Source organism: Odocoileus virginianus, chromosome 26 (genome assembly GCF_023699985.2).
Source record: "Odocoileus virginianus isolate 20LAN1187 ecotype Illinois chromosome 26, Ovbor_1.2, whole genome shotgun sequence".
Lineage (NCBI taxonomy): Eukaryota > Metazoa > Chordata > Mammalia > Artiodactyla > Cervidae > Odocoileus > Odocoileus virginianus.
The window spans coordinates 47,637,275-47,660,201 of NC_069699.1; the positions used below are offsets into that span (position 1 = coordinate 47,637,275).

Genomic DNA, 22,927 nt, shown 5'->3' on the forward strand with positions numbered 1-22,927 from the left:
GCCCCTACGCATGCGTGGCGCGGCCCAGCGTCCACTGGAGCTTAGAAGATGGCGGCTTCCGCGGTTTGCCGGGCAGCTAGCGCCGGGACGCGAGTGCTGCTGCGCACCCGCCGCTCGGTGAGGTGGCAACGAGAGCGCAGAGCTGTGGGGAGCGGGGCTTCGGAACGCGGACCGGGAGCGGGCTGTTAGTGCCCGTGGAGAATGGGGAGGTCGCGGGGTCAAGGGCCGTGGGAAGGTCACGGCCGAGGGCGCGAATGGGAGTCTCGCGGACCGCCTGAGGGCGGGGACGAGGATCCCACACTGCAGGCCTGCAAGCTGAGGAGCGACCCCCTATTCTAGTCCTCAGTCCGGTCGCCCTTTTCCAACAGCCGGCCCTGCTGAGGTCGCCTGACTTGAGGGGCACGGCCACCTACGCCCAGGCCCTCCAGAGCGTGCCAGAGACGCAGGTCAGCCAGCTGGACAACGGGCTGCGAGTGGCCTCGGAGCAGTCTTCCCAGCCTACCTGCACGGTGAGCGGGTGCTGTCGGGAGGGCGCCTCCATATTGGGCACGGTCTCTTTTCCCAGGTCGGGGTGTGACCTTGGGCTCTATGGTTTGGGTCAGACTCTCCTCAGTCACTTTGAGGATTGACCCTCCTACTCCAATCGCGATTCTAACCATGCCTTTTCATGGAGGCAGTTCTCTCTAAACCAACATTTAGCATGTGATGCCTGTCAGTCAGGAGGCCAATCCCCTTTTCAGCTTTTTCTTTAGCAGCCCATATAAGAGAAGTCATCCTTCAATGAGGAAAATGGGATTCAGAGACTTAGGTGACCGCAAAAGGTGATGGGCAGCTTTCTTAATGCATGACACCTGTATAAGGGGACACACAGCCTGTTAAGAAAACTTAGTCGAGAATGCTGTATTTCATGGACACTAAGATGCCCAATGCTTCCCTGGGCTCAGTGGCAAAAGAACCCACCTGCTAATGCAGGAGACACAAGAGAAATGGGTTCGATCCCTGGGTTGGGAAGATCCCTTGGAGAAGGAAATGGCAACCCACTGTGGTATTCTTGCCTGGGAAATCCCATGGGCAGAGGAGCCTGGGGTCACAAAGAGTCGGACGCGACTTAGCGACTGAGAGCAAAAACGAAACAGAAGATGCCCTTGATCGTAAGGAGCACCGCTGTGCTCGAGTGCCAGAGAAAGAATGCTGCCAGTTGTAATCAAGGAATACTGTGGATTATAAAATGCATCTGTTGAAGATGTTAGATGGGTAGTAGATGATGTTCATGTAAGAATTTATGGTATATAGCACATACAGGAATATCTTTTAGTAAAGTAGATGTGAGCATTTTAAATCAGCTGTGATACAAATAGTAAAGGAAAAGATTAGATCTGTGTTACCATGGGGGTGAGTAGTGTGATGTGCATTTCACAGCACACAAGGAGGCTATTAAAACTATAAGAATCAAAAATAAATAAATAAAACTATAAGAATCTTTCATTGGGTGTCAGGGTGTGTTGGCAGTGTTAGGTGTCCAGGTCTGATTAAACAGATTTTTAAAGTATGAATGAATGAACCTCCTCCTTTAATGGTGAAAGAACGCAATCTCCAGAACAGAAAGACAGGGTGTAATTTTTAGGAAGTAGAAAAAAAGTTGTTTGCAAGTGATTAGTTTGCCAGGAGGAAGCAAAGAATCAACTGAAAAGTGAGATTGAATTTAAGAATTTCTTGCAGTGATGGGACAGGTGGATGTGCAGTTAGAAGCTTCCCTGGGAGTCTCCTCACCAGTCGGAAATTAGAGCAGGGAGTAGAGGTGATGCAGTGTGACTAGTCAGTCAGCTGGTGCCCGAGCGTCCAATCTCAGGGGTCCTGCCGAGAACGTCTTCCCCCACCTGGAACCGTGAGCCCCTGTGTGGGGCTTGTTCTGGGCCCCACAGGGTTGGGTGTGAGTGCGGGCTGGGGTTTGTTTGTTTGTTACTTTGTTGGTGATTTCTTGTCCAGGTGGGGGTATGGATTGATGCCGGCAGCCGTTACGAGACTGAGAAGAACAACGGGGCAGGCTACTTTGTGGAGCATCTGGCTTTCAAGGTGAGGCTGCTAAAGTCCTGCATCTCCCCTGTGCTGAGGGCTTCCTGCTGTCCCTCCTGAGGATGCAGGTCAGAAAAGTTAGCCTCCTCACTTAGGACTTTTAGCAAGGTGGCACAGGGAAGCGATCTCTGTCTGGCTTTCCTGGGAGACGCCATGTGGGCCAGGCCTCTCCTAAGTGAGTGCCTAGCTGGTAAACCCCTGCACAAGGCCCCCAGAGCCAGAAAAACCCCAAGGAGCAAGGGAGCCCTGCTCTTCCCCAGAAGCCAGGCCTGCGTTGTTTGCCTGCATGGACGTAGAATTGTGGATGTACACGTGCATTGTAAGAAGTCCAGCAACTTAGTTTTTGTAAAATGCTGTGCATCTCTGGTTTGTAGAATCGAGCAGGAGCTTTCATGAGGATGAGAACAACCCCTTAGCCACCCTGTGTTTGCATGGAGTAGACACTGAGTTTCTAAATGAATGAAAAAAATAGAGGAAAAAAAAAAAGAAAAAGAGAAGATACAGGGTTGGTGAGGCTGTGGAGCAGGAATGGGCAGCTAGCCAGCTCCAGCATCATAGAAGTGCGTGTCAGTCTCAGCATGCGGGTGTGTGTCATTGCACAGCAGTACTCACTCACACAACACACACACACACAGGACTAAGGCTGAATCCCACAGAGGCCACTGGCACATACATAGAGTAATAAATGGTGTGACGGAGAGTGGGGAGTAGCATCACCTGAGCACACATGTGCGTTCACCCGACCATGACTGTTGGTAAGCGAGTGCTGGTAAGGTCAGGCTGGTATGCACACTCTGTGGTCACATGTGCTCCCCACAAGCTGTCCCCGCTCTTGGTGTAGGGGGCTGCATTTCAGGTGACACTTGCTTTGGGCATGCCCTTCCCTGGTCCCTGGATGTCTCCATTCTGTGGGTCCACGATGCTGTGGCCTTGATCAGCTTAAGGCCTGCTGAGCGCTTGGTGAGCACAGACTCTGGGACCTTCAACCCCAGAGTCTTTGCTGAGGGAGCTACCTGTGGACCAGTGGCCCTGCTTGGACTTCAGCCTATGAGGATGGGGGATCTTGGGCTCCCATGTGGCTCCTGTCTGGTTCCAGGGAACGAAGAATCGGCCTGGCAATGCCTTGGAGAAGGAGGTGGAGAGCATGGGGGCCCATCTTAATGCCTACAGCACCCGGGAGCACACCGCTTACTACATTAAGGCATTGTCGAAGGACCTGCCCAAAGGTAAGCCTGGAGGGTGGGGCTGGCACGGGGTAGGACTCCAGGGGTGCAGAGGACAGGCACTCGGGAGCCCCTGGCCTGACTGAAGAATGCGGTGACCCTTGGAGTAGGGCCTTGACACCAAGGGTGTCAGGCCCGAGGGTTTTGTGCTGTGGTCTCCACACCTGTCCTGCTTGCATCCAGCTGTAGAGCTCCTGGCCGACATCGTGCAGAACTGCAGCCTCGAAGACTCGCAGATTGAGAAGGAGCGGGATGTGATCCTGCAGGAGCTGCAGGAGAATGACACGTCCATGCGAGATGTGGTCTTCAACTACCTGCACGCCACGGCCTTCCAGGGCACACCTCTAGGCCAGTCCGTGGAGGGGCCCAGTGAGAATGTCAGGTGCGGGCTGGCCAGTCCAGGGGGCAGGTCGTCCCTTTATTAGGGCCTGGGAAGGCCACATCCGCAGGAGTTTGTATTTAGTTGGCCGAGTGCCTGTGCTGTTTATTTTCCTAATTCACACAACTGGAGACACTTTCTGTGTTGCCACATGTTCCCCGGGAATCTTTTTGAATGTTTGTGTGGTCCCCACTCAAATTGCGGGCTTTGTTTCCATGTGTATGTCCTGAGGGAGGGTGCTCTGGGGGTCCCTCCACATGGCTTCTTGTCCTCTGGTAGGAGGAGCCCTGCCGCTGCCCCTCAAGCCCCCACCATATCAGCCCACACCCTCCTTGGAGGGGACTCCGAGCTGGTCCTGAGGTGGATGTGACGGGGCCCAGTGAGGGCTGCACTCTTGGCCCTAGTGGCAAGTGCCAGAGATGGGGCAAGGATCCAGTGAAGCTGAGTCTCCTTGTCTGTCTCCTCAGCCCCATTTTGTGTGACCCACATCACTGTGGTTTGGGGGCAGTGTTGACCCCTTGGCGGTGTGTCTTGCAGGAAGCTGTCGCGGGCAGACCTGACCGAGTACCTCAGCCGGCATTACAAGGCCCCCCGAATGGTGTTAGCAGCAGCTGGAGGTGAGCAGTGGGCTGGTGGAAGCCCTGTGGTAATGGGGGGTGGGCTGTGCTGGGCTGTGGCCTTGATTACCAGGGCCAGGTCTCCTGGTTCTGACTGTGGGGGATCCTCCATTCCTGCGGACCCTGTTCCCGCCCTGTCCCATCCTTGAGGGAAGTGACTTCTGTGCTGAGGTGGGATTCTGCTGTGCTGCCTGGGGCTGCTGCTCACATTTCGTACATGCCTCACTTGGGCTGCTGGCCTCTCCTAGGCCTCGGGACTTTGTGAGCCTCACCTGGTCCTTGGAGACCCAGGTTGAGGCTGGTGGGAGATTCAGGCCTCCAGGCGGTTCCTCTTGGCCTTGTCGGTGGGAAACCAGACATCGGATGATAGAAAGTGCCCTGAAAGGAAGGCACAGAGTGGTCGGGGGATTTTTGTGGGGCACTCAGAGGTTAGAGAGGTGCTTCTGAGGCACTTGTCATTTGAACAGAGGGCTGGAGAGAGGTGGGATTTAGTTACGAGGGAGCGGGGTTCTGCGCAGAGGGGCAGGGCAGTGTCACGCGCTGCTCTGATTGGAGGCTCGCTCTGCTGCCGTGGGGGCCTCCGTGCTGGCTCCGCTGTAATGAGTCTACCTGCTAATGCCCGAGACGCGGGTTTGATCCTTGGGTCAAGAAGATCCCCTGGAGAAGGAAATGGCAACCCACCGCAGTATCCTTGCCTGCAGAATCCCATGGACAGAGAAGCCTGGTGGGCTCCAGGCCGTGGGGTCGCAGAGTTGGACACGACTTAGCGACTGAATAGCAGCAGTTGCTGCCGTGTTGGGGCCAGAGTGGAAGCAGGCGGATGCAGGCGGGGCTTGTGGCAGGTGCCTGGTGGGGGCGGCAGGAGGAAGGGGGAGAAGTGGATGAACTCGAGATGGGTTTGTAGATGGACACCTGAGCCAGGACGGGACAGGAGCGGGTCAGGGGTGCCACCCCAACTTATGGCAGCTGGCTGGACAGGAAAGACGGATAGGAGGAGCTCGGCTGGTGACCTTGGGGCCAGTGAACCGAGAGAGCTTGAGCTCCTGATACATCCGACGTGCTTGAGTCCAGCCTGATCTGAGCTCATGGAAGGAAGGAATAAAAGGCAGAGGCACCTGGCGGACTGTACCTGGGGGCGCTGCTTCCTACCACGGTGCCGCTGGTCGAGGGGCTGGGGCAGTGGAAGCCTCTGGTGGAGGGGAGGTCTGGCAGGGGCGTGAGACGTGAGTTTGTGACATTACTGCTCCATGTCCCTGGCACAGGACCCCAGAGCTAGTCACAGCCCTGCATGGCACTTCTGTGTGCCTGCTCACCTGCCAGCCCTGCGGAACGTGCTTGAGGAAGGGCTGGAGGGGCGAGGCAGGACGGGTGGCCTTAGGCCCAGGGGGCACCTTGTCTGTGGTGCTGATGAGTGCGTCACGTGAGGGCCCGTCCTTCAGCCTGGCATGCGCTGTGTCCTTGTGGCCAGGGTGGTGGGAGCTGCTGGGCCCTGGGGGCCTGCCCCACCTGCCGCTGAGCTAGAGTGAGTCTGTGGAGGGCCCTCTTCCCTCACCTTGTCCTGATGTCCTGTTTTGGGGGGGTCTCCCATCGAGGCAGGACACGGGGTCCTCCGCCTCTGTGTGACTTCCCATACCCTGCGTCTTGGGTCCCGGCTGACCGGTAACCACATTGTCCATCTCGGCAGGGGTGGAGCACCGGCAGCTGCTTGACCTCGCCCAGAAACACTTCAGCGGCCTCTCCGGGACTTATGACGAGGACGCTGTGCCCACTCTTACTCCATGCCGCTTCACTGGCAGCGAGGTGGGCTGCTGGGTGGGCGGGGGTGGTGCTCCTGCGTGCCTGGCTCTTTCATGACTCCGGAGGTGCCTCAGGAGTTGGGCTGGGGTCCCGTGGCTGCTGCCTCTCAGGCACACGTGGTCACACTCGTGTGCACACACTGCCACCCACACTTGGCACCTTTGCTTTCGCCGGGGAGGTCTGGCTGTCCCTCAGCTTTGCCACGTCCTGTTTCAGATCCGCCACCGTGAGGACGGCCTGCCTCTGGCCCACGTGGCCATTGCAGTGGAGGGGCCTGGCTGGGCCAACCCAGACAACGTGGCCCTCCAGGTGGCCAACGCCATCATCGGCCACTACGACTGCACCTACGGTGGTGGCCCGGTAAGTGGGCGTGGGAGGGGACTTCGTCTTCAGGGAAGAGGCGCAGCTGGGCGGTGGGCGCTCAGCCTGTGGGGTTCAGGGGGTGGGTGGCAGACAGGAGGGTGGGTGCTGACCACCCTGGCCCCTGGCAGCACCTGTCCAGTCCACTGGCTTCCGCTGCTGCGACCAGCAAGCTGTGCCAGAGTTTCCAGACCTTCAACATCTGCTACGCAGACACCGGGCTGCTGGGCGCACACTTCGTCTGCGACCACATGAGCATCGACGACATGATGTTTGTCCTGCAGGGCCAGTGGTGAGTGGCGGCCTGCTGCCGCTGGCCCTGGTGGGCGGGAGGCTCAGGGACCGCAGCATCTCTCAGGATGACCCCCACCCCACCCCTGCCCTAGGATGCGCTTGTGCACCAGCGCCACAGAGAGCGAGGTGGTCCGGGGCAAAAACCTCCTCCGAAACGCTCTGGTGTCTCATCTGGATGGTGAGTCCTGCAGCCCTGCGGCAAGGGGTGGGGTGGGTACGGGCGGTGACAGTCCCAGCACGACCAGTGCTCCTGCCCGAGACTGGCAAGGAGGACGTTGACGGTCATGTTGTGTCCCACTCCTACCCCTTCCCCAGGAGCCTGGGGTTTCAGGGACCCCTTGTGGGCGGGCCCGAGAAGCCCATGGATACAGGGGCAGGTTGTACAGGTGAGGATTGTGGTCTAGGATCAGGCCGAGGGCCAGGTCAGTGCAGAACCCTGGCGGTTCGGTGTGGACCTGTGAGCTTCCCTCACCCTTGCAGGCACCACTCCCGTGTGTGAGGACATCGGTCGCAGTCTCCTGACATACGGCCGCCGCATCCCCCTGGCCGAGTGGGAAAGCCGGATTGCGGTAACAGGCCCCTGGGAGAGAGGGCTTCGGGAGTCTTGAGCTGGCCGCCTCGCAGGGGGTGGGGGATTGAGGCAGACTGCTCCTGTGGGCACCCTGGTGTCCTCGCAGCATCGCCTGCCTCGGTGGTGTAACCGGGGGCAGGGCAGAGGCGTGGGTGGCTGTGGCGGTGCCTGGGGCCCATGGAAGCCTATAGCCAGGAGAGCCCTGCTGCCTTTCCCCTTTGGGAGCGGGGTCAGCACCTCAGACGTGTGGAAGGTCCCCAGGGGCCGTGCCACTCAGGGTGCCCTCCGCGTCGTCCTGCAGGAGGTGGACGCCAGGCTGCTGCGTGAGGTCTGCTCCAAGTACTTCTACGACCAGTGCCCGGCAGTGGCTGGATTCGGTGAGTGGCCTGGAAGGTCCACTCTCTGGGCGCCGCCTCAGGCCGCTGTCTGGGCCTCCCCTCTGCCTCTGCTTCCCCCCTCCCCCCAACTCTCACTGGGAGCAGCAAGTTGGGGCCCCCAAGAGGCTCTGCCCAACAGCCTGGCTGCCAGGGAGTTCTTGCTTAGAAAACCTGTCCTGGCAGCTCCCTGACTCCCTGCCAAGGTGCCTCCATCAGTCCCCCACACCCGCTAGGTAACGGATACCTCCGCGTGTGGGTGGGGCTCCAGAGGCCAGAGCGTGAAGGGGCAGGCTCAGCACCCCCTGGAGGAATGTTCTCTACCCTCTTTCCACTAAAGCCTGCCTGGTGCTGCTCTGGGCAGCTCTGAATGGGGCGCGGCGCGGGGCCAGGTGGCCCTGTACCACCCAGGTACCCCACCCTGACGCCCCACCCTCTCCCCACAGGCCCCATTGAACAGCTTCCAGATTATAACCGGATCCGTAGCGGCATGTTCTGGCTGCGCTTCTAGGCAGGAAGCCTGTGCAGGCGAGAGGGCGGGGCCAGGGTTCGAGGTCCCCCCACCACAAACATCACCTCAGTCCTTCAGACCTGTGCTGCTGCTGACCTGCCAACCAATAAAGTCCTGCGTTGAGAACTGCATCGTCCCTCTGTCATTGGCGTGGAGTCCACCCGGCTGTGGGCGGGGGGGGGGAGACTTCCCCCGGTTCTGCGTGTCCTGGATGCTCTGCCTTCCCACAGGCTGATGTGTCCTCAGTCAGGGGCGAGCGTGGGGGCTGTAGCACGGAGGCTGGAAGCCTTTGATGCCTGCGGGGAGCTGCCGCCAGCTGTTTGCAGTTAGCCACATGGGGGATCCTCCTCGCCAGTCTGTCCCAGGAGAGGGGGTGGGGGGCTGTGGGAACTGCAGACCCAGCCTTTACCCTGCCAGGGCTCCCAGCCTGGGGATTCAGGTGGGAAGCCCCTTGCTGTGGGTCCTGTGGGTCGCCCTCTGGGGGACCCTGGTCCCCCACCCCCAGACCAGGAGAGGCCAAGAAATGTCCTCGAGGAAGCCGCCTTCGTGTGTTTACTCTGGATTCTGGGAGGAGGATAGCCTGGGGCATAGTGTTCCCATTTGGCTTCTCACTGCTGCCTGGACAGGCAAGGCAAGAATCATTTGCCTCGATTTGCTGCTGACTCAGGCTCCAAGAATATCCCTGAGCTCTGGGGCCTGAGCCCCCTCCCTCGACGGGCTCTGTCCCAGGCAAGTCCTGAGCTGCTGGCCCGGCAGTCCCCTCCCCGTCTCCTGAGGACCTGCTGGAGCGCACAGCTGTCTAGTCCCCTTGCCACCTTTGGGCTCTGGTCCCCCAGGCAGGAGGGCAGGTAGGTCCTCCTCCTGTGCCCCCCCCACGCTTGCAGTCAGGGTTCCTGGGAGCCCACTGTGGGTGCATGGACGTGTAGGGCCCGATTTGCCTGAGGGAGGTGGTGCTGGCAGCTGTGGACAGGGTTCTGGGGACGAAGTTTGTTCAGAAGTGTCCAAACCACCCACAGTTCACTCCAACCCTAGTATTCCTCTCCCTCACCCTGTCTGTTGCCATGGGTGCCTGCTGTCCCACGTTCGAGCTCCAGGAGGATGGGCCTCCGTTTGCTAAGCCCAGGCCTGGCCGTCTAAGGCCACAGGAGCGCTGGACACAGCAGTCAAGCCCCTTGGGGTGACATGGTCCTAATGGGCCTTCCAGACCTAGCTAGGGGGTTTGATCTCTCCTTCGGAGGCATACTGAGGGAGATGTATTGAGGGTTACTGGGAAGAGGAGTGACTTAGTCAGCAGACAGCCTGGGGACTCAGGAGCATTTCGGTGTGGTCCCGGTGAGCCAGCACTGTGGCAGCTCTGCTAAGAGCGGGCGTGGGCTTCGGGGGGGCACAGGCTGGACAGCATCCCCAGCAGGGCTGGGGTACCACAGAGGGGGGTGGGTTGGAGGAGGATGACCTGCCCAGCTTTGGCTGTGGTTCTGAGAAATTTGGAAGTGTCAGACGGGTGTGTGGGGTGGAACCCCTGCAAAAGAGGCCCCAGTTGGAGACATGTGCAGAGACTGAAGTAGAGAAGGAAATGTCCAGGGGAGTGTAGGAGGGAGAAAAAGACCTCTAGGGCCCTACTGCACAGATGGAGGGAGCTGGTTTCTGGGGCTGGGCCCTAGGCTGTGTGCCTGCCAGGAGGTTGGAGCCAGGAGCCTCATAGGGGCACATCCCGGCTCGTGAGCCTCCCGGGAGCACCAGACAGGCATGCGTCCTCAACCTAGCTTCCACCTCCAACAACCTCTCCTCCCTACCTTTGAGTGACCCCCTCACAGCAGGCTGCCCTTCCTTTTGGGGGGGTCACTCATGGTTCTGATGGGGTGAACACCCGTTCAACTGTTCCTCCAGTCTCCCCTAAAGGCTAGACCCAAATGTGTGTGTGTCTTCACTATGTACCAGCTCTGCCCTACACAGCCACCCTTCTGTGCAAGACGGGTAACGGTCTTGAGGTGGGGCTGCCTCTGTAATGAGAGCGTGTCTCGTTCTCTGCAGCCCTCACCTATAGGACGGAAGACAGTGATCCTTGGATGTGGCTGAGAAACTTCCATCTTGGGGAAAGGTTCTGGGCCCTATGGATCACAGTGCTGTACCCATGATAATTTGGGGCTGTCCCTGTAGCTCCAGGGACAACAGAAACACCGGCAGTGGGGATGGTTGTCACCATGCCCAGCTCTGGCCACACCAGAGACCTCAAGCCCTAGAGGAGATCAAAGCAGACAAGTTCAATAGACATGCCGTCCCCATCTCTTCCCCCATTAGCCTATGGAGCCCCAGGAGAGGTTGGGGGGGGCCAGCGTGTTGGAAGGGGTGGAATGGCAGGGGTGAGTAGACATAGTCTCCAGGCTTCCCAGAATCATTCATGAGTAGCAGAAAAAAATAACAGGGCCTGCTTTTGAGAGTGGCTCCCTGCCTCGGCATCACCCCCTATAATGAACACAAATGCATATACAAAGAGGGTCTCTGGCCTGCAAATGTGTTAGGGGACTGTCCATGATCACAGAACCTGCAGAGACAGATGGGAAGTCAGCCTGGTTAAGGGGAGAGGAGCGGGGTGAAGGTAGTCATGAAGGTGGACCCTGCAGGTGGAGCAAGAAAGGGAGGGGAGGGCCCAAGATGACCCCTGGGCCTGGCGGAGGTGATGGGTGGAGGGGAGTCTCAGAATGTGTGGTAGGGGGCCTGACTGGAGCAGGTCAGGCCCACCAGTGGGGGTGGAGGCAGGAGGGGGTAGATTCCTGAGAGAGGAGCTGTCACTGTTGGTGGTCCGCCCTCCACACATGGATAGCCCCTCCCTGCCGCACAGCTGGATGGCATCTGCCTGGGCATAGCAGGCAGGACATAGCATAGCGGGACACTGGGATGGACACGTATGCACAAGCACAACACACATTCTCTCCTGGCTTCCCCCTCCACAGGGGGGGGCGGATGTGACGTGTCCAGCGGTGGACACGACGAAGACCAGCCTGAGTCCCTCGTGTGCTGTTGCGGGGATCGGGGTGGGAACAGGAGACCCACCAGACAGGGATGGCTGAATCAGAGGAGAGGCCGGCGGGACTCATGCCTCGAGGGCTGTCTGGGTGCCCCTGTGGGGGGGTGGTGAGTCATCTCCAGCTGCAGCTCCCCCCCCCCACCCCACCCCACCCCAACATCCTGCTGCGTCTTTGGTCCCCAAGAACCTCTCTGGAGTCTGGTCTCCAGCAGTCACTTCTGGTCTGTTTGACGTAAAGCAGTCACGATCCCTGACCCTACTTGGGGTGGCGGGGTCTCCCTCAACCTCTTGTAGAGAACCTCCCAGGGGAATCACAGAAGCCGCCAGCGGTGGGGGGCTTTACACTTAAATGGAGCCTGACCGTCTGTCGCGGGGAGGGGTAGCAGGGGCGGCGACCTCTGGGACGATGGGTGGGGGCGGGCCGCCTGGATCCCCGCCCGCCGCTCCGCCCCCTTGGGATCAGGGACTTTTCCCTGCTGCGGCGCGTCTGACGACGGGAGCCTCGGACCGGCAGGCAAAACCGGGACTTGGGGTGGGAGAGCGCCGGGCTCAGACCCGCTGAGGCCGAGGGACAGAGGCGGGAGTCCTGGCTGCCCATCTCCCTCACCGAGGATGAGGCTGCGGCTCCTGGTGGCTGCGCTCTGCGCCGGGATCCTGGCAGGGGCGCCCCGAGTGTGGGCCCAGGCCAGGGAGAGAGGTGGGTACGGCAGGGAAGGACCCCATCCAGGGCACTGCACCTTGTCACCCGGCTCCACTCGGCCTTCATCCTAGATCCCGCCTCCCACCCGCTGCAACTCCGCGCGCATTTCTCCTAACTCTCGCCTGGACTCTCCAAACCCTCCGCAACCCACGCTGCGTCTCCCCAACTGCATCCAGTTGTGCGGGGGTCCCCTACCCCTATGACAGTCTGCGCTGGTCCCCGGAGGCCAACCTCAGTCCCTGATTCACGCCCGCACCGGAGACTCTGCCTCCCCACCAATCCTCCGCGGGAGAGTCCGCCCCGGGCTCCACCTCTGCTCCCTCCACTGCTCCCAGGCCCAAGCCAGCCTGGGCCGGTTTGCATAGTGCATGAGGCCCACCCCACCCCCTCCCCAGCCCCAGGGGACCACTGTGAAGGGAGGGCGTAGGTGGGCTCCGGGAGGAAACCCTGACGACTCTTGCCGGCCACAGTGAGCTGCACGCGCCTCTACGCCGCTGACATCGTGTTCCTCCTTGACGGCTCCTCGTCCATCGGCCGAAGCAACTTCCGCGAAGTGCGGGGTTTCCTTGAGGGGCTGGTGCTGCCCTTCTCCGGGGCAGCGGGGGCCCAGGGTGTGCGCTTCGCGGCCGTGCAGTACAGCGACGACCCACGGTCAGTGGACCCCCACAACTGGACCCACCAGGACCCCTCCCCCAGTCAGAAGCAGAGAGCTCCAAGTCCCTGGGTCAGGTTTTAGGGAACCCAGAGGGTCCCCTCCTTCCACCTGCCAAGGCATCCTTTTAAGAAGCAGGGATCTCCCAGGTGGAGCCCTGACACCTGAGACCCCCCTCCCCACCAGCATCCTGCCAAAGTCAGGGGCTGTGTTTTCTGATCTGGAGATGGAGAGCCTGGGAGGGGGGCACCAGGGGCTTGAGGTAGCCTGGGTCTGCTGGACTTCCCATGTTCTAGCCTCCTGATGCCTGGCAGCCTCTCGCTCAGCAGAGGGCCTCCCTGTCTGGCCAGGGTCCACCTCCCTACAACTGGGCCCTTCCTCCTACCATTATTTAATTAAACAGACATCCTGGCCCCTGAGCCTGGGAGCCCCACGGGGGCCAGGCCTGCTCAAGCCCAGCCACAGGCAGGACATAGAGAGTTACCTAATGCTTTTGTTAGCTTGGGAGCTTCAGAGATGGACGGAATCACAGAAGCACAGAACCGGGAGGACCCTCAAGGGGCCCTGATAACTCACCACCCTCACCCTAGAGACCTCTGAGAGGCCAAGGCCAGAAAAAGTTCTTGTCCCTAGCCTGCTGCCACCCGCCCCCCCACAGGACAGAATTTGACCTGGATGCGCTTGGCTCAGGAGGTGATGTGATCCGTGCCATCCGAGAGCTCAGCTACAAGGGGGGGAACACGCGCACGGGGGCTGCAATTCTCCACGTGGCTGACCGTGTCTTCCTGCCCCAGCTGGCCCGACCCGGGGTCCCCAAGGTGACCTCTCACCCTACCCTGCCTTCCACGGTGACCCCACGTGAAGGGTCTGAGGCAGTCCTGACGTGACCCTCCCCCTGCCCCAGGTCTGTATCCTCATCACAGATGGGAAGTCCCAGGACATGGTGGACACAGCTGCCCAGAGGTTGAAGGGGCAGGGAGTCAAGCTGTTTGCTGTGGGTGAGCACCAGGCTGGGGTGACGGGTCAGCTGGGGCAGGGGCAAATCAGAGGGCATGTGGGCAGCTGAGCCCTGACTGGGCGTCACCTCAGGCATCAAGAATGCCGACCCCGAGGAGTTGAAGCGAATCGCCTCACAGCCGACCAGCGATTTCTTCTTCTTCGTCAACGACTTCAGCATCTTGAGGACGCTCCTGCCTCTGGTTTCCCGGAGGGTGTGCACAACTGCTGGTGGTGTGCCCGTGACCCTGCCCCGTGAGTTCCCGCTCACCCTGGGTGCCCTGACCTGAACCCCGGCCCAAACCCCAACTTGGCAGTGCCAATTCCATCCCTTGTGCTCCTAACCTTTGACCCTGGTGCTGACCCTGCACCCTTCGTGCTGACCACTGATTCTCTTGCCTGGTTGCCTGACTGCCCCCTTCCCCAGCCGACGACTCGACCTCTGGTCCACGAGACCTGCTGCTGTCTGAGCCAGGCAGTCAGTCCTTGAGAGTCCAGTGGACAGCGGCCAGTGGCCCCGTGACTGGCTACAAGGTCCAGTACGCCCCCCTGACGGGGCTGGGACAGCCACTGCCGAGCGAGCGGCGGGAGGTAAGCTTGCCGGCAGTGGCAGGTGGAGGGCTGGGCGCTTAGCTGGGCACGATGGAGTGACCTCTGACCCTGGGCATCACAGGTGAGCGTCCCAGCTGGTGAGACCAGTGTGCGGCTGCAGGGTCTCCGGCCACTGACTGAGTACCAAGTGACGGTGGTCGCCCTCTACGCCAACAGCATTGGGGAGGCCGTGAGCGGGACTGCTAGGACCAGTGAGCAGTTTTGCTAACCTCTGATCTCACTTGCCCAGCTACCCATCCCTGTAACCCTTCTCCACTCTGGAGCCACTAATCCTTGATGGGACCTTCCCCTAGCTGCTCTGGAGGGGCCGGAAGTGACCATCCAGAACATCACAGCCCACAGCCTCCTGGTGGCCTGGAGGGGTCTGCCAGGTGCCACTGGCTACCGGGTGACGTGGCGGGTCGTCAGGGGTGAGTGAGAGGTGCTGTGGGCGGAAGGGAGTCCCTGCGCCTCAGATGGGATGGTGGGGTCCTGAGTCTGCAAGACCCACTGACCCTTCTGTGCCCCCCGGGCAGGTGGGGCCACGCAGCAGCAGGAGCTGAGCCCTGGGCAGGGGTCAGTGTTGCTGCAGGACCTGCAGCCTGGCACCGACTATGAGGTGACCGTGAGCGCCCTGCTTGGCCGGAGTGTGGGGCCGGCCACCTCCCTGACTGCCCGCACTGGTGAGAGGGTTGGGTGCTTCCTTCAGGCTGGGTGGGCAGGCTGGCTGGGCACAGAGGACCACTGACGTCCCACATGCCCTGGGCAGACACGTCCGTTGAGCAGACCCTGCGTCCTGTCATCCTGGGCCCCACGTCCATCCTCCTCTCCTGGGATCTGGTGCCTGAGGCCCGTGGCTACCGGCTGGAGTGGCGGCGTGAGAGTGGTCTGTGCAGGAGGCCGGGGTGGGCAGGTGGGGTAGAGGCCTGGCCTCGGCTGGCCTAACCCCGTCCTCCTGCAGGCTTAGAGGTGCCACAGAAGGTGCTGCTGCCCTCTGACGTGACCCGCTACCAGTTGGATGGGCTGCAGCCGGGCACCGAGTACCGCCTCACACTCTACACATTGCTAGAGGGCCGCGAGGTGGCCACCCCGGCAACTGTGGTCCCCACCGGTGAGGGCCCCCGTGGGCCCGGTCAGGTGGGCGGGGAAGGGATGAGGGGGATGTCCCAGGCCACCTCTCAGGCTGTGCTCTCTCACTGGTCCAGAGCTGCCCGTGGGCCCCGTCACAGACCTCCAGGCCACCGAGCTGCCTGGGCAGCGCGTGCGAGTGTCCTGGACCCCAGTTCCCAGCGCCACCGAGTATCGCATCACCGTGCGCAGCACCCAGGGTGAGGCAGACGCCGCCTGACCTGTACAGACACTGAAGTTCCCGCCCTCGGGGTCTGACTGCACCCTTACCACATCCCTTTCCTCTCCTGGGTCTCTACAGCCTCCTCCTGTCTCCTTGCCCATCCATATCCCAAGAAGGCCCTGAAGCCAGACCTGTCACGGGGCCTGTCTGTCCCCTGCCCTGTCCCAGACTATCTCTGCGCCTGGATCTGTCTCCACTCCCCGCCCCACATCCCTGACCATGGCTTTCACCTTCTCCACCACCACGAGCTCAACCCCTGCCCTTCTGTAAGCTTAGCTGGGACCACGGTCCTCCAATGCCCCCGTCCAGCATTGACTCCACATCACTATTAATGACCTGTCAGCTCACATCGCCATCCACCAATTTCTGCCATCCTGCATCTTATGTCCCTGTCTGCTCACTCCCATCACTATCGCCATTCATCACAGGCCCGTTTTCCTGTGACGCTGTCCATCATGACTCCTTTTATCCCCTGCCCTTATGCCTCACCCTTTTCTGTCCCACGTGCCGTCCCTCACTGACCCTTTTCGTCCTGTATCTCTGCCCATCACTGACCACCTTCATCCCCCGCCCCCATCCCTCACTGACCCCTGCCTGCCCGTCCTACCTTCTCTCGTAGGGGTTGAGCGGAGCCTGGTGCTTCCTGGGAGTCAGACGGCCTTTGACTTGGATGACGTCCGGGCTGGGCTCAGCTACACGGTGCGGGTGTCAGCGCGAGTAGGCAGCCGGGAGGGCGCTGCCAGCGTCCTCACTGTCCGCCGGGGTGAGCGCGGCACGCGAGGGCCGGGGGGGGACAGCTGCCTGACTCACCCTGGGGTCCTGGTTTTGATCCCTGACCTCTGTCTTTAACTCCCAGAGCCAGAAACCCCACTGGCCATCCCAGGGCTGCGGGTCGTGGCATCGGATGCAACGCGAGTGAGGGTGGCCTGGGGACCGGTTCCCGGAGCCAGTGGATTTCGGATTAGCTGGAGGACGGACAATGGTCAGTGGGGGGTGTGTGGGAGGGCTGTCGGGGGCGGGGGACGATCAGGCTATGGGGGACCCGAGGGCAGGCAGGAGCCATGTGCCAGCACTTCCCTCTGACACCAGGTCTGGAGTCCAGCCAGACAGTCCCCTCAGACTCTACCGCCACCGACATCGTGGGGCTGAGGCCTGGGACCTCCTACCAGGTGGCTGTGTCGGCGCTGCGAGGAAGAGAGGAGGGCCCTCCCGTGGTCATCGTGGCTCGAACCGGTCAGGGCCCGACCCAGCCCCTTGGCGCTCTCTCTCCAGTGCTCTGTCAGACCCCCATGGCTTCCCTCTCAGACCCTGGCTTCTCCACAGAACTCCAGTCTCCCGCTTTAGATCCCCACTGCCTCCTCCTCCAGAGGCCCTGCTGCCCCCTTCAGTCTCCCTTGGCTCCCCCAAAGTCCCTGCCTTCTTCAGATTCCTCTGCCTCTCCCCCAACACCCCACTCTTCTTGCCCTCAGGTTTCCACCCCCTCACCTCTCAGACCCCATTGCCTGTTTTCTGCCGGCCCTAACCCTCCTCTTAAACTTGTACACTTTCTACTCCTAATACCTCCACCAGAACCCTCTTACCTTCTCTGCCAGACGCTCTGGTCTCGCAGATTCCTGTCCCCTGCTGCCTCAGATTTCCACTGTCCCTTCTGTCCGAACCCCCTTCTTCCCCATCTGACCCACCCACTCCCTTCTGCTGTCAAATCCCTGCCTCCGGTTAGACTCCCATGGCTTTCCTCTAGTAGACAGATACCCAACACCTCCCCCATCAGACCCTCCGCTGCCTCTTCCATCAGACTCCCCCATTGCCTCTCCCCTCCAGATTCCCTGGGCCCAGTGAGATCGGTCCATGTGACTCGAGTCAGCAGCTCATCTGTCACCATCACCTGGAACAGGGTTCCTGGTGCCACAGGGTACAGGGTCTCCTGGCGCTCAGGCCGAGGTGGGGACCAGGGATTTGGGAAAGGACCAGAGGTTTTGGAGGTTGTGTGTGGGGGGGCAGGTCTGGGTGGAATGGGAGCAGGGGGTTTCTTAAGGGGTCCAGGTGAGACATGGGGGGTCAGAGTCAGGATAGTCCTAGAGCTACCTTCATCCTCACTCCTAGGCCCAGAGAAATCCCAGTTGGTTTCTGGGGAGGCCACGGTGGCCGAGCTGGATGGACTGGAGCCAGATACTGAGTACACCGTGCGTGTGTGGGCCCGTGTGGCTGGTGTGGACGGGACGCCTGCCTCTGCGGTTGTGAGAACTGGTAAGTGGCCCCTGGCCAGCTGCTGACCACATGTCACTGACTGGCCCGTTCTCTGTGTATTCCTGGCTGCTCCAGCTGCCCGCTCCTTCACTGATCCTCCCGTGACTTCTCTCCCCACACTGACCTACCCCACACTGACTAGGAGTCCATGCATAGTGACCTCCTGGCTGCTCCACACTGCCCACTCCGAGGCACTGATCTCCCTCTCAGGAGTTACCTACACTGACCTGCACACTCACCTCACACTGAGCTTCAGATAGACCTTCCTGCCTTGAGGAAGGTCTCAATGCCTGTTCTGCCACCCTCTTCTCTGCCAGCTCTCCAGTGACCCCTTGCCCTGCCTCTGCCCCCAGACCCTCAGCCCGTGGGCAGTGTGTCGAAGCTGCAGATCCTTAATGCTTCCAGTGACGTTCTGCGGGTCACCTGGGTGGGGGTCACTGGAGCCACAGCCTACAGACTGGCCTGGGGCCGGAGCGAGGGTATGGTTCCCTGCCCCTGCCCTTGCCCTTCCTGGCTGGGATTGCCCCCTCTGGCCCGCCCCCTCTAACTCTGACTGCTACCCTATGCTCACCTGGCCAGGTGGCCCCACAAGACAGCAGATTCTCCCAGGAAACACGGACTCCGCAGAAATACGGGGCCTCGAAGGCGGAGTCAGTTATTCAGTGAGAGTGACCGCACTCGTAGGGGACCGCGAGGGCGCGCCAGTCTCCATAGTCGTCACCACCCGTAGGCAGAGCTCGGGCTGGGGCGAGCCTTGGCTGGTGCCTCCATGGCTTGGGGGCGGGGCTTGTGCTCGGGAATGGAAAAGGGACCAGGGATTGGTCGTCGTGAACCCGTGGGGGCAGGGTCTTGGGGGGGGGGGTGGTGCGCTTTCCAGGGTTGGCCTGGGATTGGCACAGATGGGGAGGGGCGGAGCCTCCGTGATGGGCGTGCTATTTTTCTATAGCTCCTGAGGCTCCTCCAGCCCTGGAGACACTTCGTGTGGTGCAGCGTGGGGAGCACTCGCTGAGGCTGCAGTGGCAGCCGGTGCCTGGGGCACGCGGCTTCCGTCTGCGTTGGCGACCTGAGGGTGAGAGGTACCCCCGGTGGGGGGGTGGGGGAGTTAGGGATCGGAGGGGAGGGGCTGGGAGTGGGGTCCCGTGAAATCCGTGAGAATGGGCACGGATTGTCAGTGGGGTCTGTGGGATTGCTGAAGGTACCTGGGATCAGTCACTTAGGTGCGTGGGATCAGGGAGGGTCATTCAGGCAGAGTCAGCGAGAATGAGGATCACAGTCAGGAGGTAGACCCCATTGGCAGAGTCAGTCTGTGAGGCTGGCGGGGGTCATGGTCAGTAAGGTAGGTGAGGGTCAGTGAGGTGGACGTGCCCATTAATGCCAGCCTGTAGCATCCTCCTACATGCCCCCGACCTCCATTCTCACGCCTGCCCCAGGTGGCCAGGAACAGTCCCGAGTCCTGGGGCCGGAAGTCAGCAGCTATGACCTGGATGGGCTGGAGCCAGCGACCCACTACCGCATATGGCTGAGTGTCTTGGGGACAGCTGGAGAAGGGCCCCCCTCGGAAGTGACTGCATACACTGGTGTGCTCCCACCTTTACTGATGACCTACCCTGACTTCCTGCACCCCATGACCCTGACTCCTCCTGTAGCCCCCTCCACCATTCTTAACCTGGGGTGATCCCAGCATGACTTCTGGTGACACTTCCTTCACTACGCTGAATCTGCCCCAGGGTCTCCTTAGATCTCTCTGGCTTCTCAGGACACAGGCTCTGATCCCTGGTCTTTGATTCCTCCTCCAGAGTCACCTCGTGTCCCAAGCACTCAGCTGCGTGTGGTGGACACGTCAGTCAACTCAGTGACTCTGGCCTGGACCCCAGTGTCTGGGGTATCCAGCTACATCCTATCCTGGCGGCCTCTCAGAGGCCCTGGCCAAGGTGAAGGGGAGGCCTGGGTTGGGGCAGGTTGGCAGTGGGGGCTCCATGGAAGGTGTCCTGTTTAACGGAGCTCTGTCCTCAGCAGAACTGCCTGGGGCCTCACAGACACTTCCGGGGACCTCAAGTTCCCAGCGGGTGACAGGCCTAGAGCTGGGCACCTCCTACCTCTTCTCCCTAACTCCTGTCCGGGACGGTGTACGGGGTCCTGAGGCCTCCATCACACAGAGCCCAGGTAGGGTGGGCACCGCAGGAGGGGCCACAAGAGTAGCTCGAGGGGCTGAGTTCCTCGGTAACTCATCCCCCTTGCCTGCAGCGTGTCCCCGTGGCCTGATGGATGTGGTATTCCTGGTGCATGCCACTCGAGACAATGCTCATCGCTCGGAGGCTGTGAAGCGAGCCCTGGAGCACCTGGTGTCTGCACTCGGGCCTCTCGGGCCACAGGCCGTCCAGGTTTGGACCCAGAGGCAGCCAGACTCTGGCCTGTCTCTGCCCACCCCTGGCCCCTACACCATTTTCCTGCCCTGCCAGCAGTCCAGGTTTTCTCGCAGCCCTTCCGCAGGCTCCAGATCGCCTCACTAGCTGGCTGGCTCCGTGTCCTGCCATCACTGCTGACACGTTGGGCACTGTCTCCCCCCAGGCTCTGTGTCCTCTCTTCCTGCTGGGTCATCCTCTCCAGGCTCTGTGTTCTACCCGCCCTAGGTCGGCCTCTTGTCCTACAGTCACCGGCCCTCCCCACTGTTGTCGCTGAACAGCTCCCATGACCTTGGTGTCATCCTGCAGAAGATCCGTGACATCCCCTACACGGACCCAAGTGGGAACAACCTGGGTAAGGACTCCAGTGGACATGGACTCTTGGGGCTCTCTCTTGGGGAGCTCGGTGCCCCTGGGTTCTGACAAGTCCTTTCTCCCAGGCACAGCCGTGGTTACAGCCCACAGATACCTGCTGGCACCAGATGCGCCTGGACGCCGCCTGCATGTGCCAGGAGTGATGGTTCTCCTGGTGGATGAGCCCTTGAGAGGTGACATCTTCAACTCTATCCGTGAGGCCCAGGCTGCTGGTGAGGAGCAAGGCTGGTGGGAATGGGACCTGGGAGCAGCCTTGGCCCTGGCGTCATGCAGGCTGCTGGACCTTTCCTTAGGGCTCAAAGTGATGATGCTGGGGCTGGCGGGAGCTGACCCAGAGCAGCTGCGTCGCTTGGTGCTTGGCATGGACCCTTCCCAGTCCTTCTTTGCTGTGGATGATGGTCCAAGCTTGGAGCGGGCCGTCAGTAGTCTGGCAGCAGCCCTGTGTCAGACAGCCTTGACCACGCAGGTTTGGAAGGGGCCTCTGGGGGACTAGGTGGTAGAGAAGAGTGGGTCTGGGGACTCTTGGTGGAACTGCCTGACCTCAAGGAGACCCTGTATCCACAGCCACAGCCAGAACCTTGCTCAGTGTATTGTCCAAAGGTGAGTGTCCAGGGTTCAGAGTATGAGTGAGGGCCACTCTTGGGGCAAGCCGCTCTGACCCTCACCCGACTTGTCTTTCCCCAGGGCCAGAAGGGGGAACCCGGACAGATGGTGAGTGGCTCCGATGGGGGTAGAGAATGGGTTGGGGGGCTCAGTGGGGCAGGGGGAGGTCAGCAGCAGAGGACTCACAATCACCTTTCCTAGGGCCTGAAAGGACAAACTGGGCCTCCTGGCCCCCCCGGCCTCCCGGTGAGTGCCTCCCCACGCCTGTCATCTGCACCCCGAGTAGCGAAGTGTCCCCTCACCTGCTCTCTCCTCGCAGGGCAGGATTGGTGTTCCTGGCCCCCAGGGACCTCCTGGAAGTGCCTCTGCGAAGGGCGAGAGGGTGAGTGTAGAGACCACTGAGGTTCCCCTAAGACAATCCTCGAAGCTTCCTCAGGTTTTTAGAAGAGAGAGTGAAAAAACAGAGTTAGAAACACAGAGTATTTCTGGAAGCCTAAGTGAATGTGATAGACCGCGGCAGAGACTTTGGGGAAGGGTCTGAAGTGGAGGGGGCCGGTGGGGTTTCAAGGTCCCCTGGAGAGACTGGGCGGAAGTTCTAAGTCCTCGAGGCATGGAAGGCCCTGGCCTCATCACTGGCCCTGTGCCTGGGCTTTGGCTCCATTCAGCTCAGGGGCAGCATCTTGGCCCCGTTGCTCCCCCCGCAACAGCACTTGGGCCTGTGGGGTGAGGGGTCCAGGTGAAGAAGAGTCAGTTGGCACTCCTCCAGCGAACCAGGGGCGCCGAGGGAGGGTCCCTTCCTGCTCTGACCTCTTTGCCTCCTTAGGGCTTCCCTGGGGCAGATGGGCCTCCCGGCAGCCCTGGCCGCCCTGGGACTCCTGGAGCCCCTGGTCCGAAGGTGAGCAAGCCTTGCCCTCGCAGTTTACATGGTGGGACACTTTGCTTGAGTGGGTGGGGTGGTCTGACTGCTCTGACTCTGGCTTCCATTTACAGGGCTCCCCAGGGTGGGCCGGCCCTCGTGGAGAACCAGTAAGTTGCTCTCCCTCTCAGTGTCTTCCCAGAGCTCTTTCTGCGGGGTGGGGACCTTGGGTGGTGGAGCAGGTTTGGCCTGTGGGGGCCCAAACTGAAACGCACTGAGATCAGACATCACCCTTTGCTCTGTTTTGTCCTCAGGGAGAGCGAGGACCTCGAGGCCCAAAAGGGGAGCCGGTAGGTGAAGGATGGAGGGCAGGGAACCAAGCTGGATGTCCCAAGGAGGAGCAGAGTTGCCCCCCAGCCTGACACTGTGCAGGGCCTAAGGCATCATGAGGCATAGCTGGGGACCTCTAGGGGCTTCTCCCACCTCAGGGTTCCCACACCCTGAATCCTGCCTGCTGTCCTCTGTCCCACAGGGAGAGCCTGGACAAGTCATTGGAGGCGAGGGCCCAGGGCTTCCTGGGCAGAAAGGGGACCCTGGACCTCCAGTAAGTTCTAGAGTATGGTGGTGGGGGGGAACCTATGGGGGGTGGGAGAGAATGGGGGTCTATGGGGTTGTACTTTATACTTTGTCTCTTCTATCAGGGTCCCCCTGGATCTCGTGGGCCCTTGGGGGACCCAGGACCCCGGGGTCCCCCAGGATTTCCTGGAACAGCTGTGAAGGTGACAGTATGACCACCAAATGGTCTCATCACCTCCATGTGACCCAGTGACCTGGTGACCTCATTTGAACCCACACTACCCCTACTGGTCACTCTGAGCCCATATGACCTCTTGACCACCCCCCACCCATGACTCCTCAGTTCCTCCATGA

The 22,927-nt window shown here is 60.8% G+C and overlaps 2 protein-coding genes and 1 long non-coding RNA gene across 3 annotated transcripts in view; 2 read left to right on the top strand and 1 right to left on the bottom strand.

Annotated features, from left to right (window-relative positions):
- UQCRC1 (ubiquinol-cytochrome c reductase core protein 1) lies at positions 1-8,330 on the top strand. The gene is made up of 13 exons (XM_020916115.2): positions 1-117; positions 369-509; positions 1,987-2,073; positions 3,170-3,299; positions 3,480-3,678; positions 4,213-4,292; positions 5,977-6,092; positions 6,306-6,449; positions 6,581-6,741; positions 6,836-6,921; positions 7,224-7,312; positions 7,616-7,691; positions 8,135-8,330. Exons 1-13 carry the CDS (start codon positions 49-51, stop codon positions 8,197-8,199), a joined length of 1,443 nt encoding a protein of 480 aa, XP_020771774.1. The 5' UTR covers positions 1-48; the 3' UTR covers positions 8,200-8,330.
- Positions 8,331-8,374: 44 nt separating this feature from the next.
- On the bottom strand, positions 8,375-18,422 carry LOC139031279 (uncharacterized). The gene is made up of 4 exons (XR_011483764.1): positions 18,333-18,422; positions 16,122-16,479; positions 10,238-13,820; positions 8,375-8,555 (listed from the first exon to the last, which is right to left on the bottom strand). It is a non-coding gene; the product is annotated as an uncharacterized lncRNA (long non-coding RNA).
- The window catches only part of COL7A1 (collagen type VII alpha 1 chain), a 30,156-nt gene continuing 19,065 nt past the window's right edge, over positions 11,837-22,927 (top strand). Inside the window, exons 1-36 of the mRNA XM_020916119.2 lie at positions 11,837-11,921; positions 12,395-12,575; positions 13,235-13,394; positions 13,481-13,574; positions 13,666-13,827; positions 14,000-14,163; positions 14,246-14,375; positions 14,478-14,594; positions 14,700-14,846; positions 14,933-15,049; positions 15,125-15,274; positions 15,369-15,491; positions 16,134-16,277; positions 16,371-16,496; positions 16,604-16,747; positions 17,336-17,455; positions 17,618-17,761; positions 18,115-18,240; positions 18,341-18,487; positions 18,708-18,830; positions 19,192-19,338; positions 19,558-19,692; positions 19,778-19,924; positions 20,006-20,142; positions 20,392-20,518; positions 20,604-20,750; positions 20,832-21,004; positions 21,103-21,138; positions 21,223-21,249; positions 21,343-21,387; positions 21,461-21,523; positions 21,965-22,036; positions 22,132-22,167; positions 22,312-22,347; positions 22,530-22,601; positions 22,699-22,776. Of these exons, the coding sequence (XP_020771778.2) occupies positions 11,837-11,921; positions 12,395-12,575; positions 13,235-13,394; positions 13,481-13,574; positions 13,666-13,827; positions 14,000-14,163; positions 14,246-14,375; positions 14,478-14,594; positions 14,700-14,846; positions 14,933-15,049; positions 15,125-15,274; positions 15,369-15,491; positions 16,134-16,277; positions 16,371-16,496; positions 16,604-16,747; positions 17,336-17,455; positions 17,618-17,761; positions 18,115-18,240; positions 18,341-18,487; positions 18,708-18,830; positions 19,192-19,338; positions 19,558-19,692; positions 19,778-19,924; positions 20,006-20,142; positions 20,392-20,518; positions 20,604-20,750; positions 20,832-21,004; positions 21,103-21,138; positions 21,223-21,249; positions 21,343-21,387; positions 21,461-21,523; positions 21,965-22,036; positions 22,132-22,167; positions 22,312-22,347; positions 22,530-22,601; positions 22,699-22,776 (4,182 nt within the window). The remainder of the gene's footprint in view (positions 11,922-12,394; positions 12,576-13,234; positions 13,395-13,480; positions 13,575-13,665; positions 13,828-13,999; positions 14,164-14,245; positions 14,376-14,477; positions 14,595-14,699; positions 14,847-14,932; positions 15,050-15,124; positions 15,275-15,368; positions 15,492-16,133; positions 16,278-16,370; positions 16,497-16,603; positions 16,748-17,335; positions 17,456-17,617; positions 17,762-18,114; positions 18,241-18,340; positions 18,488-18,707; positions 18,831-19,191; positions 19,339-19,557; positions 19,693-19,777; positions 19,925-20,005; positions 20,143-20,391; positions 20,519-20,603; positions 20,751-20,831; positions 21,005-21,102; positions 21,139-21,222; positions 21,250-21,342; positions 21,388-21,460; positions 21,524-21,964; positions 22,037-22,131; positions 22,168-22,311; positions 22,348-22,529; positions 22,602-22,698; positions 22,777-22,927) is intronic.

Coding starts and splice junctions, on each gene's coding strand:
- UQCRC1 (XM_020916115.2), top strand. CDS start 49: ATGGCGGCTTCCGCGGTTTGCCGGGCAGCTAGCGCCGGGACGCGAGTG. Junction 510..1,986: donor CTTCCCAGCCTACCTGCACG/GTGAGCGGGTGC, acceptor TTTCTTGTCCAG/GTGGGGGTATGGATTGATGC. Junction 6,450..6,580: donor GCACCTACGGTGGTGGCCCG/GTAAGTGGGCGT, acceptor GGCCCCTGGCAG/CACCTGTCCAGTCCACTGGC.